Below are 15921 nucleotides of genomic sequence, written 5' to 3' on the forward strand. Positions count from 1 at the left end.
ATCTTATTGAAACATAGTGGATGCTTCCCCCGGTGGGGAATCTCAAACTAATAGGGGGTACAGTTTCAAAACAAGGAGTGACCCTTTTAAGATGGAGATGAGGAGGAATTTCTTCTCTCAGAGGGTTATTAATCTTTGGAACTATGTGGAGAGCAGTGGAGGCTGGGTCATTGAATACATTCAAGGCTGAGTTTGACAGATTTTTGATCTACAAAGGAGTCCAGGGTTATGGGGCAGGAAAGTGCAGTTAAAGCCACACTTACTGAATGGCGGAGCGGGCTCGAGTGGCCTACTCCTGCTCCTATTTCTTATAATCTTATGACATACACAATGTGGCTGAACAGTGCTTTAAAAATACAAAGTAATTCATGACAACGCTACGTCATCGCACACGTCATCAGGATGCGCCGCGGTGCGCACATGCGCAGACGGTCTCATGCCCCCTGCGCATGCGCTGCGGTCCGGCTTACCAGGACCGCTTTGCACATGCGCAGATGACGCGGTACGCGCATGCGCACACAGTCTCATCACTGTGCATGCGCTGCGGTCCGGCTTACCAGGACCGCTTTGCGCATGCGCAGATGACGTCATCGCGTTATTTCGTCTTCCTCGGGTACGCGCCAGTTTGGCCTCTGCGCATGCGTCAAAGCTTCGGCGCGACTTTTTGAAAGTGGAAGGAGGAGAGGTTTCGTCCGGCATTTTCTCGCATTTTATCTGAATTATTTATTCGTTTTGGAGACTTGCTTCATTTTTATTTGACACAGGAGATTGTTCCAAGGTAAGTTGCTCTGCCTTTGTAAGTTGCTCTGAAAACATTTCCATTGTCTGGGCCACCGCATGTAGCAGGATGAAGGCACAGTGACTGATTTCTGGTGCCAAACAGTACACACTGCAGATACATGATGGCCAGGCTACCAGCAGCTGCATCTTCTCCATTCAGACTTTGTTGCCCTGCAAACATGCTGTTGTTGTGCAGAGGCATCTGGGTCTGCCTTTGGACAGGCTCGCCCCCAATTGTCGCTGGCGTGCATCTCAGACACCAACGACGACAGGCATGGCTGCTGCAATTGTGATTACAGAGGAACAGCCAAGGCCCCTCAGCCACAATGAAAAATACCGCTTGCTTTCAGATCAATTGTACCAGCTACAACAGGCCGTTCTGCAGAGTGGAATGGCAGCATTCATGAGGAGACTGGACTGGCTGCGGCAACAGACTCTCTGCTGGCAGCAAGGACTGGCTGATGAGATGGAACCATTTACTATGCCCAACAATTGCCCGGAAGCACCTTCGGATGGAGGTGGCCGCGCGCTGGACATCAGTCACGTGTCACAAACCCTGGATCCTGAGCGTCTCACCCCCTGGCCTAATGATCTGATGGACCATACATATGTCTGCCTGTTCAAATCTCCACTTCCCCTACCTGCGGTACCCTCTCCTTGCTGCTCAGTTACACAGTCACCTGCTCCTACACCCATCAGGGCAGTGCACATGGGCACACAGTTACCTGCTCCTACACCCATCAGGGCAGTGCTCATGGGCACACAGTTACCTGCTCCTACACCCATCAGGGCAGTGCTCATGGGCACACAGCCACCTGTTTCCCCATCCGACGTTGAAACAACCATGCAGAGCCTTGTGAGACTCCGCAATTGCCAGTTGCTGCCTGTCAAGCAGAGAGGGCGTCCAAAGGGGTCAAGCACTTGGGGAACATTCAGCAAGAAGAGACTGAGCACTAAAAGAAACAAGCATGCCGTGTCCAGTGGTAGCAGAAATGTGAATGCTCTTGCTGTGAACACAACTGGTGATAGTAGTAGGCAGGATTAAATGGGAATGGATGGAAAGACGCACGAGTAACATAACCACTAGCAGGGAACTGCTGGGCTAAATGGCCAGCTTTATGTTCATAGCCCCAAAAAAATGTGCTTCTTTTCCAGCACCCTCACATCATTCATGTTTTCCCTGAGAGCAGCATTGAACCATCACGAGATAGGGGCAGTAACATCATCCTGCCTCCTACAGCTGAGCTGGGTACTAAGTGATTCATTGGCGGTGTTATCAGTACATGCCTTTACCGCAGAACACAAAGCATGCTCAACAGTAATTCCATTGGAGGGAGGGAAGCTCTGACACTGATGTTCTTTCCTTATTTCCTTTCATGTAAAACGTGCCCTTGAGAAAACAATCCTTGACACTTAAGGACGACATTCAAGCAAAGGAGGCAGTACAGGAGAGGACGCAAGGATGTGCTGATTCCTGCATCTGAGGTGGGTAATAAGTGCTTCATTGGCGACGTTATCAATTGGTGCCTTCACTGCAGAACTTAAAAAGGTGTGCACAACAGTAATTTCAGTGGATGGAGGGAGGCAAGCTCTGACTCTGATTTGCTTTATTTCTTTTCATGTAAAACATGCCGTCGAGAAAACAATCCTTGAGACTTAAGGTCAGCATTCAAGCAACTGGATCATGTTGCGGAGCTCATCACGATGTGGAAAGGAACATTGCATTTATGGATGAATTGGGAATGCACATTGGGATGCGCTTGGGGAACATTCACCAAGAATAGAGTGAGCTCAGACTCTTGTGACTTTGCCTTCTTCACATGGACAATACAGTAGTGGAATAGAGAGCCAAGCGTTCATTCACCACAAGGCTCTCCAGGAACAATCTCTTTAGCTGTGCATAGCAGAGACTCGGCCTGTCTAACGGGAATGCTGGAAACACAACACTCATGTATCCATGCACAGCAGTTCCTCGGATACTTAATGAACTTAATAAAACTTTTCAATAATTAAAACCAGAATTGTTGAGGTTTTGTTTTGCATGCTATTTCCCCGACTTTGCAACTGCACTTCAGATATTCAACTATGGTGGGGGGGTGGGGTGGGGGGGAGGGGGCATGCAAAATGCAGGGACCAAACAGTTGCAATGCCTGAAGTACTGTGGAGAAGTAGAGAAAGCAACTGGGTAGGGGCGAAAGCAACTGGATTGGGCATCCGCAGCTGGAGGGAACAGCTGAATGGAGAGGGCCAGAAGCGAGAGGCCGTAGAGAGCCGCGGGGAGCGAGCGTGCGAAGAACTTGGTGTCACCGGGTCCAGGGACTGGCCAGTAAGTCTTTTGCTGTTGTGTTTATGGCGCATGCACAGAAAAAGGCACTCCTCTTCCGTTCCGCTGCTCCCCGCCCCCCCCACTCTCTCCCCTTCCTCCCTCTCCCCCCTCTCCCTCTCTTTCTCCCCCCTCCCTTACCCCTCCCCTCCCCCCCTTTCCCTCCCCCTCCCTCTTTCTCCGCCCCCCCCCCCACCGCTGGTCTCCCCGCGCTGATCCCCCCGGCCCCCGCGCTGATCTCTCACTCCGGCCATTGTATTCTGCCACGTGTTTGTTAGGTTTCATCTCTGATTCTTTGAGCAGTGCCATCTTTAGTCCTGGCAGCTGCTACAGTCGCAAGCTGTGACGTTTTCGTGGCACATGCTGTATTTGCGCATGTGCCAAAACAGCGCCACCTACCGATCGCGTTGTCAACAATTGCGGTCTTAAAAATAAAAACGCCACAGGCTGACAGTGGAAAGGTTAAAGTTCCAATAGCTGGTATATGGTTATTTACGATGTTACTTCTCCACTGTATTTAAATGTGGTTGACTCTTAACTACCCTCTGAAATGGCCTAGCAAGCCACTCAATTGCCAAGGGCAATTAGGGTTGGGCAATAAATGTTGGCCTTGGCAGTGAAGCTCACATCCCATGAAAGTAAAAAAAACCTCTTTTCTCTGAAAGCTATAGAGTATCTTAAAAACAAATCAAAACTGACATTGGGCTCAAATTTCTTATTAGAAAGGGGAAGCGGTCAAAGTTAAGCTGAAGCAAGAAGCTTTTGAGCACAGCCTGGAGTTTAAGAAATCATAAACTAGACAACTTAAAAGGGAAGGGAACATCTAAAGGAGTACTCAAAGTATTCCATCTACAATTGGGAAAAACTGGCTTGGTGCCATGAGAAAAAAGTAGTTCCATCTTTACTGGTTGCTCTGCCTTCAATTATCCAGGTAACATTTGTACTCAAAATCAGCTCCCTTTCCATCAAGCCAGGAACAGAGTGTGAAACCAAAGTGACGTGATCTTGAAAGTGCTCACCAGTATCAGTATTATACTGGTAACATTTTCCAGGTTTAGACTGCAGCATAAAATTCCTAGTTCCTATTAAAATGAGCTGATCATGGCTGTGGAATGTTGTCCAAGTAGTTGAGGAAGAAAGGAGAGCCTAAAAGGTAGTGCTAGAAAATTGATACATCTCATATATCTGAATATATATTAAGTTATTAATTTGGTACAGGGTGCATGCTCCTTTGAAAACCCCAGTGTCAACATCTTACAGTAAGTCACATTATGCAAGTCTAAGGAAAGGGGAAATATTAACTATGATCTAATTTCCTATCTCTTCCCCTTTGCAATAAAAACATTCTAAATGAACTTTTCATTTTTTTTGTCATTGTTTAGTGTTTTGAGCAATTCTTCTACTTTTCAGGATACATGCAATTTCTTGCATCGTTGGAAAAAATTTCAATAGACGTTCCGCTTAGCTTCGTATCTGCATGCATTATCTTTTAAGGGTGGTTCAGTAACAAAATTATTGCTGTCCAGGATGGTCCAATTTTCTCCATAATGAAAGGCTGAAATTGCCAGAAGAGTTCTTTACTTTGAAGAATGGCCACTTGGTCATCCAGGGGAGCTTGCAATAACCTCAAAGAAAACTTACTTTCTACTGAAAGATACAACTGTATTCTTCTCTCCCCTCTGCTAGTCCTTCCCTAAACTCTTCAACCTGAGTTTCTATGCTCCACTTGCCTTCACCACCCTCCTCCCCTATACTCATGCCCCGACTTCCCCCTCCTTCATTCCTCCCCCTCTTTGATGCATGCAAGGACGTCTTCTGGTGGGTTGTCAACCCCATTAACCGTGGCCATAGCCCCATGTTTGGCTGCCCCAGTGCATCCAGTTGAATCCCAGCACTGGTGCATTTGATGTTCACCCTGTTGGCCTGCTCCCTGATGTCCCCCTCCATAACTGCAGCTGCTGCCTTCACCACTGTGCATCTGGAATTTATTTTAAAAAAGACTTCTTTAAAAAAAAAAACTGTTAGATTTAAAAAGTACATTCTTTACCATCTTTCACGAACTGCACTACATTCCATGTTGAAGCAGAGAATCGGTTTCAAACAAAATTCACAAGGGACCATAAATTCCTCCTCTTCATGGAGGGCTAGACTGATTTCCTGAGGATCCCTTGTTGAGGATAGAAAGAAATGCCTATTCTTCCCTAAAATTTAAGTCAAAATCAGGAATCTGACCTGAGCAAGGTAATGGATGATGCATATAAAAAATATTGCATCACGTGTTTCAATGCTTTGCCCTGCTTACATCCCCGATCTGCCACTCTCACACTCAAACACAAATGCAGTCTCTCAGCTGATATTCCAGGGCATAGAATCTTCAGGCGTGCCAGAGAGGGGTGTAAAAGATGAGCTGGCATTGCACTATTGACCAAGGAGTCAATTACTACAGTATGGAGGGATGATATCTTAGAAGGTTCCTCAAATGAGGCCTTATGGGTTGAACTTAAAAACAAAAAGGGGGCAATCACTTGGCTGGGAGTGTACTACAGGCCTCCAAACAGTTAGGGAGAGATAGAGGAGCAGATATAAAGCAAATCTCAGAGAGGTGTAAAAATAACAGGGTAATAATAGCAGAGGATTTCAATTTCCCCAATATTAACTGGGATAGTCTTCATGCAAAAGGCTTAAAGGGGGCGGAATTATTAAAGTGCATCCAGGAGAGCTTTTTGAGCCAGTACGTAGAAGGTCCTACAACAGAAGGGGCGGTACTGGACCTAATCTTAGGGAATGATGCCAGACAAGTGGTGGAAGTGTCAGTGGGGAAGCATTTCAGGGATAGCGACCATAACTCTAAGGTTTAAGGTAGTTATGGAAAAGGACAAAGCTGGACTGGAAATAAGGGTACTGAATTGGGGGAAGGCCAATTTCAATATGATAAAACAGGATCTGGCCAAAGTAGACTGGGAGCAGCAACTTGTAGGAAAGTCTACATCAGACCAGTGGGAGTCATTCAAAAAGGAAATAGAGAGAGTTCAGGGCCAACATGTTCCTGTAAAAGGTGAAGGGTAGGACCAACAAGCCCAGAGAACCCACGATGTCAAGGGATAGAGAGGACTAGATAAGGAAAAAAAAAAGACACTTATGGCTGTTTCTGAGAGCTGAAAACAGTGGAGGCCCTAGAGGAGTATAGAAAGTGTAGAGGGGTACTTAAAAAAGGTAATTAGGAGAGCGAAGAGGGGGTATGAAAAAACACTGGTGTGCAAGATAAAGGAAAATGCCATGGCGTTTTATACGTATATTAAGGGCAAGAGGATAACCAGGGTAAGAATAGGGCCCATTAAGGACCAAAGTGGCAATGTGTGTGTGGAGCCAGAGGACGTAGGTGAGGTTTTAAATGATTACTTTTCATCTGTGTTCACTATGGAGAATGACGATGTAGGTGCAGCGATCAGGGAGGGGGATTGTGATATACTTGAACAAATTAGCATTGAAAGGGTGGAGGTATTAGCGGGCTTAAAAGTGGATAAATCCTCAGGCCCAGATGAGATGTATGCCAGGCTGCTATGTGAGGCAAGGGAGGAGATAGCAGGGGCTCTGACACAAATTTTCAAATCCTCTCTGGCCACAGGTGAGGTACCAGAAAACTGGAGGACAGTGAATGTGGTACCATTATTAAAGAAGGGTAGCAGAGATAAATCAGGTAATTATAGGCCAGTAAGTCTAACATCAGTGGTAGGGAAACTACTGGAACAAATTCTGAGGGACAGAATTAATCGCCACTTGGAGAGGCAGGGATTAATCAAGGATAGCCAGCATGGCTTTGTCAGGGGGAGATCATGTCTAACCAATTTGATTGAATTTTTCGATGAGGTGACTAGGTGTGTAGATGAGGGTAAAGCAGTTGATGTAGTCTATATGGACTTCAGTAAAGCGTTTGATAAGGTCCCGCATGGGAGATTGATTAAGAAGGTGGAAGCCCATGGGATCCAGGGTAATTTGGCAAATTGGACCCAAAATTGGCTTAGTGGCAGGAGGCAGAGTGTGTTGGTCGAGGGTTGTTTTTGTGAGTGGAAGCCTGTGACCAGTGGTATATCACAGGGATCGGTGCTGGGACCCTTGCTGTTTGCAGTGGACATTAATGATTTAGACGTGAATATAGGAGGCATGATCAGTAAGTTTGCAGATGACACGAAAATTGGTGTCATCGTAAAATGAGGAGGAAAGCCTTCGATTACAGGACGATACAGATGGGCTGGTAAAATGGGCAGAGCAGCGGCAAATGGAATTTAATTATGAGACGTGTGAGGTGATGCATTTTGGGAGGTCTAGCAAGGTAAGGGAACATACAATGGATGGTAGGACCCTAGGAAGTACAGAGGGACCTTGGTGTACTTGTCCATAGATCATTGAAGACAGCAGCACAAGTAGATAAGATGGTTAGGAAGGCAAATGGGATACTTATTTTATTAGCTGAGGCACAGAATATAACAGCAGGGAGGTTATGATGGAGCTGTATAAAACAGTAGTTAGGCCACAGCTGGAGTACTGTGGAGTTCTGGCTGCTGCACTATAGAAAGGATGTGATTGCACTGGAGAGGATGCAGAGAAGATTCACCAGGATGTTGCCCAGCCTGGAGCATTTCAGATATGAAGAGAGACTGGATAGGCTAGGGCTATTTTCCTTAGAGCAAAGAAGGCTGAAGGGGGACCTGATTGAGGTATACAAAATTATGAGGGGCATAGATAGGGTAGATAGGAAGAAACTTTTTCCCTTAGCGGAGGTGTCAATAACCAGGGGGCATAGATTTAAGGTAAGAGGCAGGAGGTTTAGAGGGGATTTGAGGGGAAAAAAAAATTTCACCTAGAGGGCGATTGGAATCTGGAACACACTGCCTGAAGACGCAGGAACCCTCAACATTTAAGTATTTAGATGAGTACTTGAAACACCATAACATACAAGGCCTATGGGCCAAGTGCTGGAAAATGTGATTAGAATAGACAAGCTTGATGGCCAGCACGGACATGGTGGGCCAAAGGGCCTGCTTCTGTGCTGTATAACTATGACTCTAAAACCAATACAGGCCCTTCCTTCCACCTCCACCCTCGCTGTGTTGTAAAATAGGAGACAGACAAATATAAATAATTTATGGTTACAAGCTAATCTCCTGTAACACTACTCATATTAAGCCAGATACACTTTTTGTAATATCAAGAGTTTGACCATGTAATACACATTACTCAGCTGTATTCAAGCTAGTATGTAGCTTCAAGACCATAAAGTCTAATTGTGACATCCCAAGGTCAACTAGGAAGTCAATTGCTATTAGTTTGCAAACTTGTAAATTCCTAGTTCCACATGAGAACAAACTGCAGCTTGAAATGACATTTAAAAAATTACGGACCTCTAAAGTTGAATGCATTCATAACACACATCAAACAAGTGACTGGTAGTGGGGAGAAGTGAGGATAAAGGAAGAATTCCCACAAGACTTTATTTTCCCTTTAAGTAAAACTTCACTTTAAATATTGTAGATATGCTTGAGTGCACGCAGAATCAAGATGATCAGGGAACATGCAAGGATAAAGGCTTGACGTCATCACATATGGAGATATTGGGGTGAGGACATGAGATGGCTTTTAATGAGGATGTAAGATGAGCTGCATTCTCATTTCCACTTTTAGATTAAGCCTAATAGCATGCAAAAACTGATTCTCAATTGAATCCACATCTAAAAAGATATACAACTTTGCCATGGGACTAGTGATGACTTGTCGAAGATAACTTATTAGTGAGACCAGTGATCATTTCGATGAAAACTAACTAGTTTTTGTTCGAAGACTAGTTTTTGACAATTAATTCTTCATAAAGACAAACTGCAAATTTGTGTAGTTCCAGAATCAGGGTTTCAGGGCAATCAGACTTGACGATAACTTTTCTCTGTCTGAAGATTTAACAGCACAGGGCTCATGGTCAATATTCTGGGGAACCTGTGATGCAAGAGTCAGGAGTGAGTGTGGAGAGAAAAGATTTAACAGTACTTCCTGCAAAGCATGTCCCCAGCACTCCAGAAACTCCCCCTTTATGCTTCTGGGGAAGTTGGAAAAAAAATGACCTGGCATCATTAGCCAACCAAACATTTTTCAGTCATATTTAAGAGAGAGCTATAAAGTTAGAGAAAAATGTCAAAAGGAAAACAAAAACAGCAGGGAAATGGGGTTAGAGCATTTAGCTCCCACGACTTAGTTCAAACCAAAAGCTGAATGATCTCCTTTTGTACTGAAATTTCTATTACGTAAATTCTGTCCCAATACACATTTTCAACAGTTTGCCTTTCCCAATAGAAAATATACAACCAAGCTCAGGATTTTATCTTGGGAAACAATTTCAAGTGTCGCAGAAACTCAGGCATATTCTGCACAATGGAGTTGAAATGCAGGTCTCTGACACAATGTGGCACAAATTAACATTCTTAAACTGGAGTTTATGCAAAACTATACTTCCATTTGGATAAGCTCTTGGGTGGCACTCAAGAAACACCAAAGGTGTTTAATTAGAATATACCATTTAAACTTATAGGATATGTCCCTAGTTACAACAGATTGAAGGTAGTTACAACAGAATGGTTACCCATTAGGAGGAGGTTTTTTAACCACTTTTTGCATTTGGACGAATAGGACTGCGCGACTTGTCCAGTTACAACAGATATAGAGTAAATTGAACAAACCCAGTCTGCATGAAATACGTCTCAAAGACAAATTCACTACTGTGAGTTGTGATCTATAACATTATATTAGTAACAACCCTCCTGTTCAAACCCTTGTTCAAAGCCAAATCCTTCACTTGTTTTATTACTCACCGAGTAAGTTAATGATCCCTTCATTGTAGGCAGCAAAAAGCCTGATGGAATCTTTGAACAGTAGCATGAAGGCAGCATTTATTACTCCATTAGTTAGCTCATTTGGATTTGCCTGTAACCAAAGAAGACAGGAACATTAAAACATTATGCTCAAAAAATGTGGCATGCTGTGTTTAAAAAATTTGTATCTCAACATCTAACTTTCATTTTAGCCGACAAAGTAGATCATAGTCTCAAACTTGCCTGAAGTAATCTGTTAAATGCGTCTGGAAAAGATAACTGCAAAGTAGTAGCCCCTGTAACTAGAGCAACTAGGTTGTTGCTATGCAAATTTAGAAGTATGTTAGGAATTTAACTTATCAAAAGATATTAATGTACAGTTGATTTATAGTCGAGTCACAACTAAGCGAGAAGAATTTTACCCAGAGGCTCTGTACAGGTCAGACCGATTGTGGCTCCCTGAGACAGAGTCCCTTAAAACATGTAAAAGCACATCACAAATAAAAATATGAATGCCAAATTCAAGGATGTTCAGATGGAAGCGGGTTTGCAATGGATATCAGACTGTTCTCTCACCTCTATTCCAATCCACTGATGAAATTAAGTCTATTCTCTACTAACTACAAAGATCTTACATGGACAGCATCTACTCAGCCTCTAATGGGGATAGCTCAACAAAACTGGACATGAAGTGGAACCAAATTACCAACCTCACTCAGGGAGACCATAAAGCTAATGTGAGAAGTAGCAATGTCACACCAGCACATCGGAAGTTAAAGTACACGGATCAACTCCCAACATATTTAATGAAAATAATTAAGTAATAAAGCCATTGGCGAAGGTACATTTAAAAAAAAAACTTGCCCATACATCAAAATCTAAGAGCGCATCAAGCTGATTCTGTATTAGAGGCAGAGTCTTCAGCAGTTTCTCTGTATTCATAGTTCTCATTACTCCATCTGTCCTATAAGAGCATATAAAATGTTACTGCATAATTTATTTATACGTTAATACTATCAGTTGAAGATTCTTCCCACTCATCATCTGGCTGAAGAGAATACAATATATTTGTTAAGCAGCCCACCAGAAATATAAGGACTACTATCTGTGGAGCGTGGAAAATTCCAAATTTTGGTTTTGGGTGAGATCAAGTACACATTGACAGAGTTCATCATGTCAAGCAAAGCAGAACATGCCACATTTCTATTCCTACCCACAAATCACAAAGCAAGATACATTCTTAACAATGTTCAACTGTCAGGTGTCCTATGCTGTTGCTCAGTAAATCAGAGGATATAACAGTGCACTGGTAGAGCTCCCATTTTTGTAACATCCATTCTGGAAATCAAATTTTTTTCAAAAATATATAAAATGGTTATAAGCAAATTTTACTTAATTGTTAACAGAAAGGCATCCCAGTGGAACAAAAATTGTTTGGCTGAAAAGCTAGACATATTTCATAATAAAAATGTATAGGATACCAATGGCAAAACCTATACAAGGGAAATAGAAGCAAAAAGTAACTGGTAAGGTAAAAGGCAAAAAAAACTAGAAATGGAGGAAATAAGGCAGGGAAAACTATAAGCAGTAAAGCTGAGCTTAGAAAAAAAGGTGGCCAGTAAAGCACTGAAATTCATGTTTCAGGCACTGGACACTGGAAAAGACTTCAGAGAAAATGCAACATCATGGGAGACAACTATGAGTAGGTTTAATCATCATGGCGTAAATTTAGTTACAAGTATTTATAAGATTGCTTACTTGGTCAGAAAAAAAAACACAAGTGGAAACAGTGCAAAAAAAAATGAATTTAGTGATGATTGGCTGTAAATGAAACTTGAGGATAAAACGGTTGTTTTATTTTTGAGAGGTTTACCATTGGTAAATTGGTACATTAATTCTTTTCCTGCTTTGGATTTTCACGCAGAGATTAAATGTGGGAGATTCCAAGTGTGGGATTTTATTATATAGACTGTAGAAGTCAGTCACCATTTAGAAGAGACAGAAACTGGAATTAAGAGTGTGTACCTCCAACATGAATTTATCTGTTCCCTCCTCAGATAATCAACTAATCTGCTGAGTGTTTCCAGCATATACTACTTTTCAGATTTTCAGCATTTTTGTTTTCTTTTATTAAGGCTAAGTATGTGTCTTAGATGTGTTTTATTTAAACCTTTTTTTCCAACATTCTTCTGGCATTTGGAAAAAAAAATCAAAGAAGAGCCTGAGAAGAGTACTTTGCATCAGTATTCACCAAGGAGAAGGACTTGGTGGATGATGAGCCGAGGGAAGGGAGTGTAGATAGTCTCAGTCATCCCATTATCAAAAATGAGGAGGTGTTGGGTGTCTTGCAAAGCATTAAGGTAGATAAGTCCCCAAGGCCTGATGGGATCTACCCCAGAATACTGAGGGAGGCAAGGGAAGAAATTGCTGGGGCCTTGACAGAAATCTTTGCATCCTCATTGGCGACAGGTGAGGTCCCAGAGGACTGGAGAATAGCCAATGTTGTTTCTTTGTTTAAGGGTCGCAAGAATAATCCAGGAAATTATAGGCCGGTGAGCCTTTCGTCAGTGGTAGGGAAATTATTAGAGAGGATTCTTCGGGACAGGATTTACTCCCATTTGGAAACAAATGCACTTATTAGCGAGAGGCAGCATGGTTTTGTGAAGGGGAGGTCGTGTCTCACTAATTTGATTGAGTTTTTTGAGGAAGTGACGAAGATGATTGATGAAGGAAGGGCAGTGGATGTTATCTATATGGACTTCAGTAAAGCCTTTGACAAGGTCCCTCATGGCAGACTGGTACAAAAGGTGAAGTCACATGGGATCAGAGGGGAGCTGGCAAGATGGATACAGAACTGGCTCTGTCATAGAAGACAGAGGGTAGCAGTGGAAGGGTGCTTTTCTGAATGGAGGGATATGACTAGTGGTGTTCCGCAGGGATCAGTGCTGGGACCTTTGCTGTTTGTAGTATATATAAATGATTTGGAGGAAAATGTAGCTGGTCTGATTAGTAAGTTTGCGGATAGCAATGAGGATTGTCAGAGGATACAGCAGGATATAGATCGGTTGGAGACTTGGGCGGAGAAATGGCAGATGGAGTTTAATCCGGACAAATGTGAGGTAATGCATTTTGGAAGGTCTAATGCAGGTGGGAAGTATACAGTAAATGGCAGAACCCTTAGGAGTATTGACAGGCAGAGAGATCTGGGCGTACAGGTCCACAGGTCACTCAAAGTGGCAACGCAGGTGGATAAGGTAGTCAAGAAGGCATACGGCATGCTTGCCTTCATCGGTCGGGGCATAGAGTATAAAAATTGGCAAGTCATGCTGCAGCTGTACAGAACCTTAGTTAGCCACACTTAGAATATTGCGTGCAATTCTGGTCGCCACACTACCAGAAGGACGTGGAGGCTTTGGAGAGGGTACAGAAGAGGTTTACCAGGATGTTGCCTGGTCTGGAGGGCATTAGCTATGAGGAGAGGTTGGATAAACTCGCATTGTTTTCACTGGAACGACGGAGGTGGAGGGGCGACATGATAGAGGTTTACAAAGTTATAAGCAGCATTGACAGAGTAGATAGTCAGAAGCTTTTTCCCAGGCTGGAAGAGTCAGTTACTAGGGGACATAGGTTTAAGGTGAGAGGGGCAAAGTTTAGAGGGGATGTGCGAGGCAACCTCTTTACACAGAGGGTGGTGAGTGCCTGGAACTTGTTGCCAGGGGAGGTGGTGGATGCAGGAACCATAGAGACATTTAAGAGGCATCTTGACAAATACATGAATAGGATGGGAATAGAGGGATATGGACCCCGGAAGTGCAGAAGGTTTTAGTTTAGGCAGGCATCAAGATCGGTGCAGGCTTGGAGGGCCGAATGGCCTGTTCCTGTGCTGTACTGTTCTTTGTTCTTGTTCTTTGTACGACACCAACCATGCAGAGTCACACAGATGCCCCAAGGAGATTTTTAAAAATGTAACTCCATAATTATTTTCTATGCATAAATTACACCCATGTAACAATTATGACACAGGATTCAATCCGACAGAAATAATCAATGGCATCCCATCATGCTTGTTATGCGTCTACCTAGCTAAGGATCACTTAATAGACATACCCTCTTTTCATTTTGGTGAAGTCAACTGCCATGAGTCTGTAGGAGAGAGCCTTTTCATTAATATATCTGCTATACCGTCTGATGAAAGTAGACATGTCATATCCTAAAAGGATGGAAGAGAATGCCATGGTCATTGACATTTGTAATGCTTTTTCTAGAGGTTTCCTAAAAACCAAATTTCAGTATTTGTTAGGATCATTAAAACATGTTTTTAAGTTTATTTATACTATCAATTTAAAATTGGGGGAATACTACATGAATGATCCATATATCTTGGCCATACCTAAATACTCTGTGCTCTTCACTAACAAACACAATTTACCTTGCATAGCACTTTTATCCAAAAAGTTATTCAAGTTGAACAATGTGTTTCTTGAAGCCAAATACTGGATAAAACGCTGCAAGAAAGAAAAGCAGTCATTAGCCGTAAACTGAAATTTGGCACAATGTTATATCAATACCAAAATTATTTGATCTAACGCAGATTTTGAAAGCATACTCCATTTACTATCTCGCTCTTTACCCATTGGATTGCTGGGCTTGAACGTAACCCAACAAGATATATTAATAACAAGCATACATTTAATAACAAGCATACACTAAATATATGAATACCAAGTCCAAAACCAATATTTTTGAGCACCAGGTTAAACAAATGCATTGATGTGATCACACTTTAACTTATTCCTTCAGCATTCTCAAGATTTGAAACTTCACCCAACAGATCCAGACGAGTTAAAAAAAAACTCCCATTACCACAAGATCAACAACAATCTTCTCCAAGGAGACCACCAACAACTTCTCCAACCTATCCAAGTAACTAAAGTCCCTCACCCTGAGAACCATTCTCAAATATTTTCTGCATCCTCTCTAAAATCATTATATCCTTGAGGGCAGCAGACACATGGGAACACTACTACCTGCAAGTTCCCCCTCCAAGGCCAGAATTTTGCCGCTCTCTGTGGCTCCGGGGCAGATGCGGCTGAAGTGGATGAGGGCTCTGATCCCGCTCCGCACCTCCTGGCCAGCGGCATCATGCGCGGGGCAGCCAATTAGCGGCCCCGCAGCGTATTTGTGAAATGAAAGGGCACGCGGGTGGGGCCACATCGAGGAAAGGCTGCTGTAAGCCTTTGAAAAAGATTTACAGCAATGGAATTGAAGAGTTAGTTCTCACCTGGCTTTAGATGAAGACATCAGTGGTATTAGTACTGGAGGATTAAAAGGTTCTACACCTGCAAGGAGAGAAGGAGGATTGGCAAAGTACAGGAGAAGAAAGAAATAAAACGTATAAAATCTGAAGAACAATCAGCAGTGATGGAGGAGAGAAGCTTTCGCTCAGTCCCCTGATTTTTGGATGAATCATTGCAGGTCCTCCTTCAGGTGGGTAAGGAGAGGCGGGAGGTCCTCTTCAATCCAGATGGCAGAAGGCGACCCTCCCAAGTGACGAAGAGGGCCTGGCTGGAGATCGCGGAGGTGGTCAGCAGCCACGGCGTTGTAAGGCAGACATGGCTCCAGTGCCGCAAGCGCCTCAACGACGTGCTTTGTTCTGCCCGGGTAAGGGGCATTCCTCATTAATCTGTGGAAGCCCTGTATGATCATTATTTGGCTGCTGCCTTGCATTGGAACACAAGATGGGCAAGTCTGAGATGCACAGTGATACGGAAGTGTTCAAGTCACGCTCTGCACTGGCACAGCGGTGAAATGCAACATCAACCCCTTTGGGTGAGTGCGTGAGATGCCAACTAATATGTCTAAACTAAGTATTTTTGTTTAAAATAGGAAAAGAGGGCACACAATGCCCGAGAGGGGTCCCAGACCTGGCCAGTCAAGCATAGCTGAGTATAATGGAGGAGGATG

At 43.4% G+C, this 15921-nt stretch overlaps 1 protein-coding gene across 6 annotated transcripts in view; it reads right to left on the reverse strand.

Annotated features, from left to right (window-relative positions):
* Nucleotides 1-15921, reverse strand: part of LOC137377617 (phosphatidylinositol-binding clathrin assembly protein-like) — a 168900-nt gene that overhangs the window by 86823 nt on the left and 66156 nt on the right. For all 6 annotated transcript variants that reach the window (XM_068047452.1, XM_068047451.1, XM_068047456.1 and 3 more), the window contains exons 3-6: nucleotides 14387-14462; nucleotides 14065-14167; nucleotides 10828-10921; nucleotides 9958-10069 (exon numbers count right to left, since the gene is read on the reverse strand). In XM_068047452.1, coding sequence (XP_067903553.1) covers nucleotides 9958-10069; nucleotides 10828-10921; nucleotides 14065-14167; nucleotides 14387-14462 — 385 coding nt within the window. The remainder of the gene's footprint in view (nucleotides 1-9957; nucleotides 10070-10827; nucleotides 10922-14064; nucleotides 14168-14386; nucleotides 14463-15921) is intronic.

This window comes from Heterodontus francisci, chromosome 15, assembly GCF_036365525.1.
Source record: "Heterodontus francisci isolate sHetFra1 chromosome 15, sHetFra1.hap1, whole genome shotgun sequence".
Taxonomy (NCBI): domain Eukaryota; kingdom Metazoa; phylum Chordata; class Chondrichthyes; order Heterodontiformes; family Heterodontidae; genus Heterodontus; species Heterodontus francisci.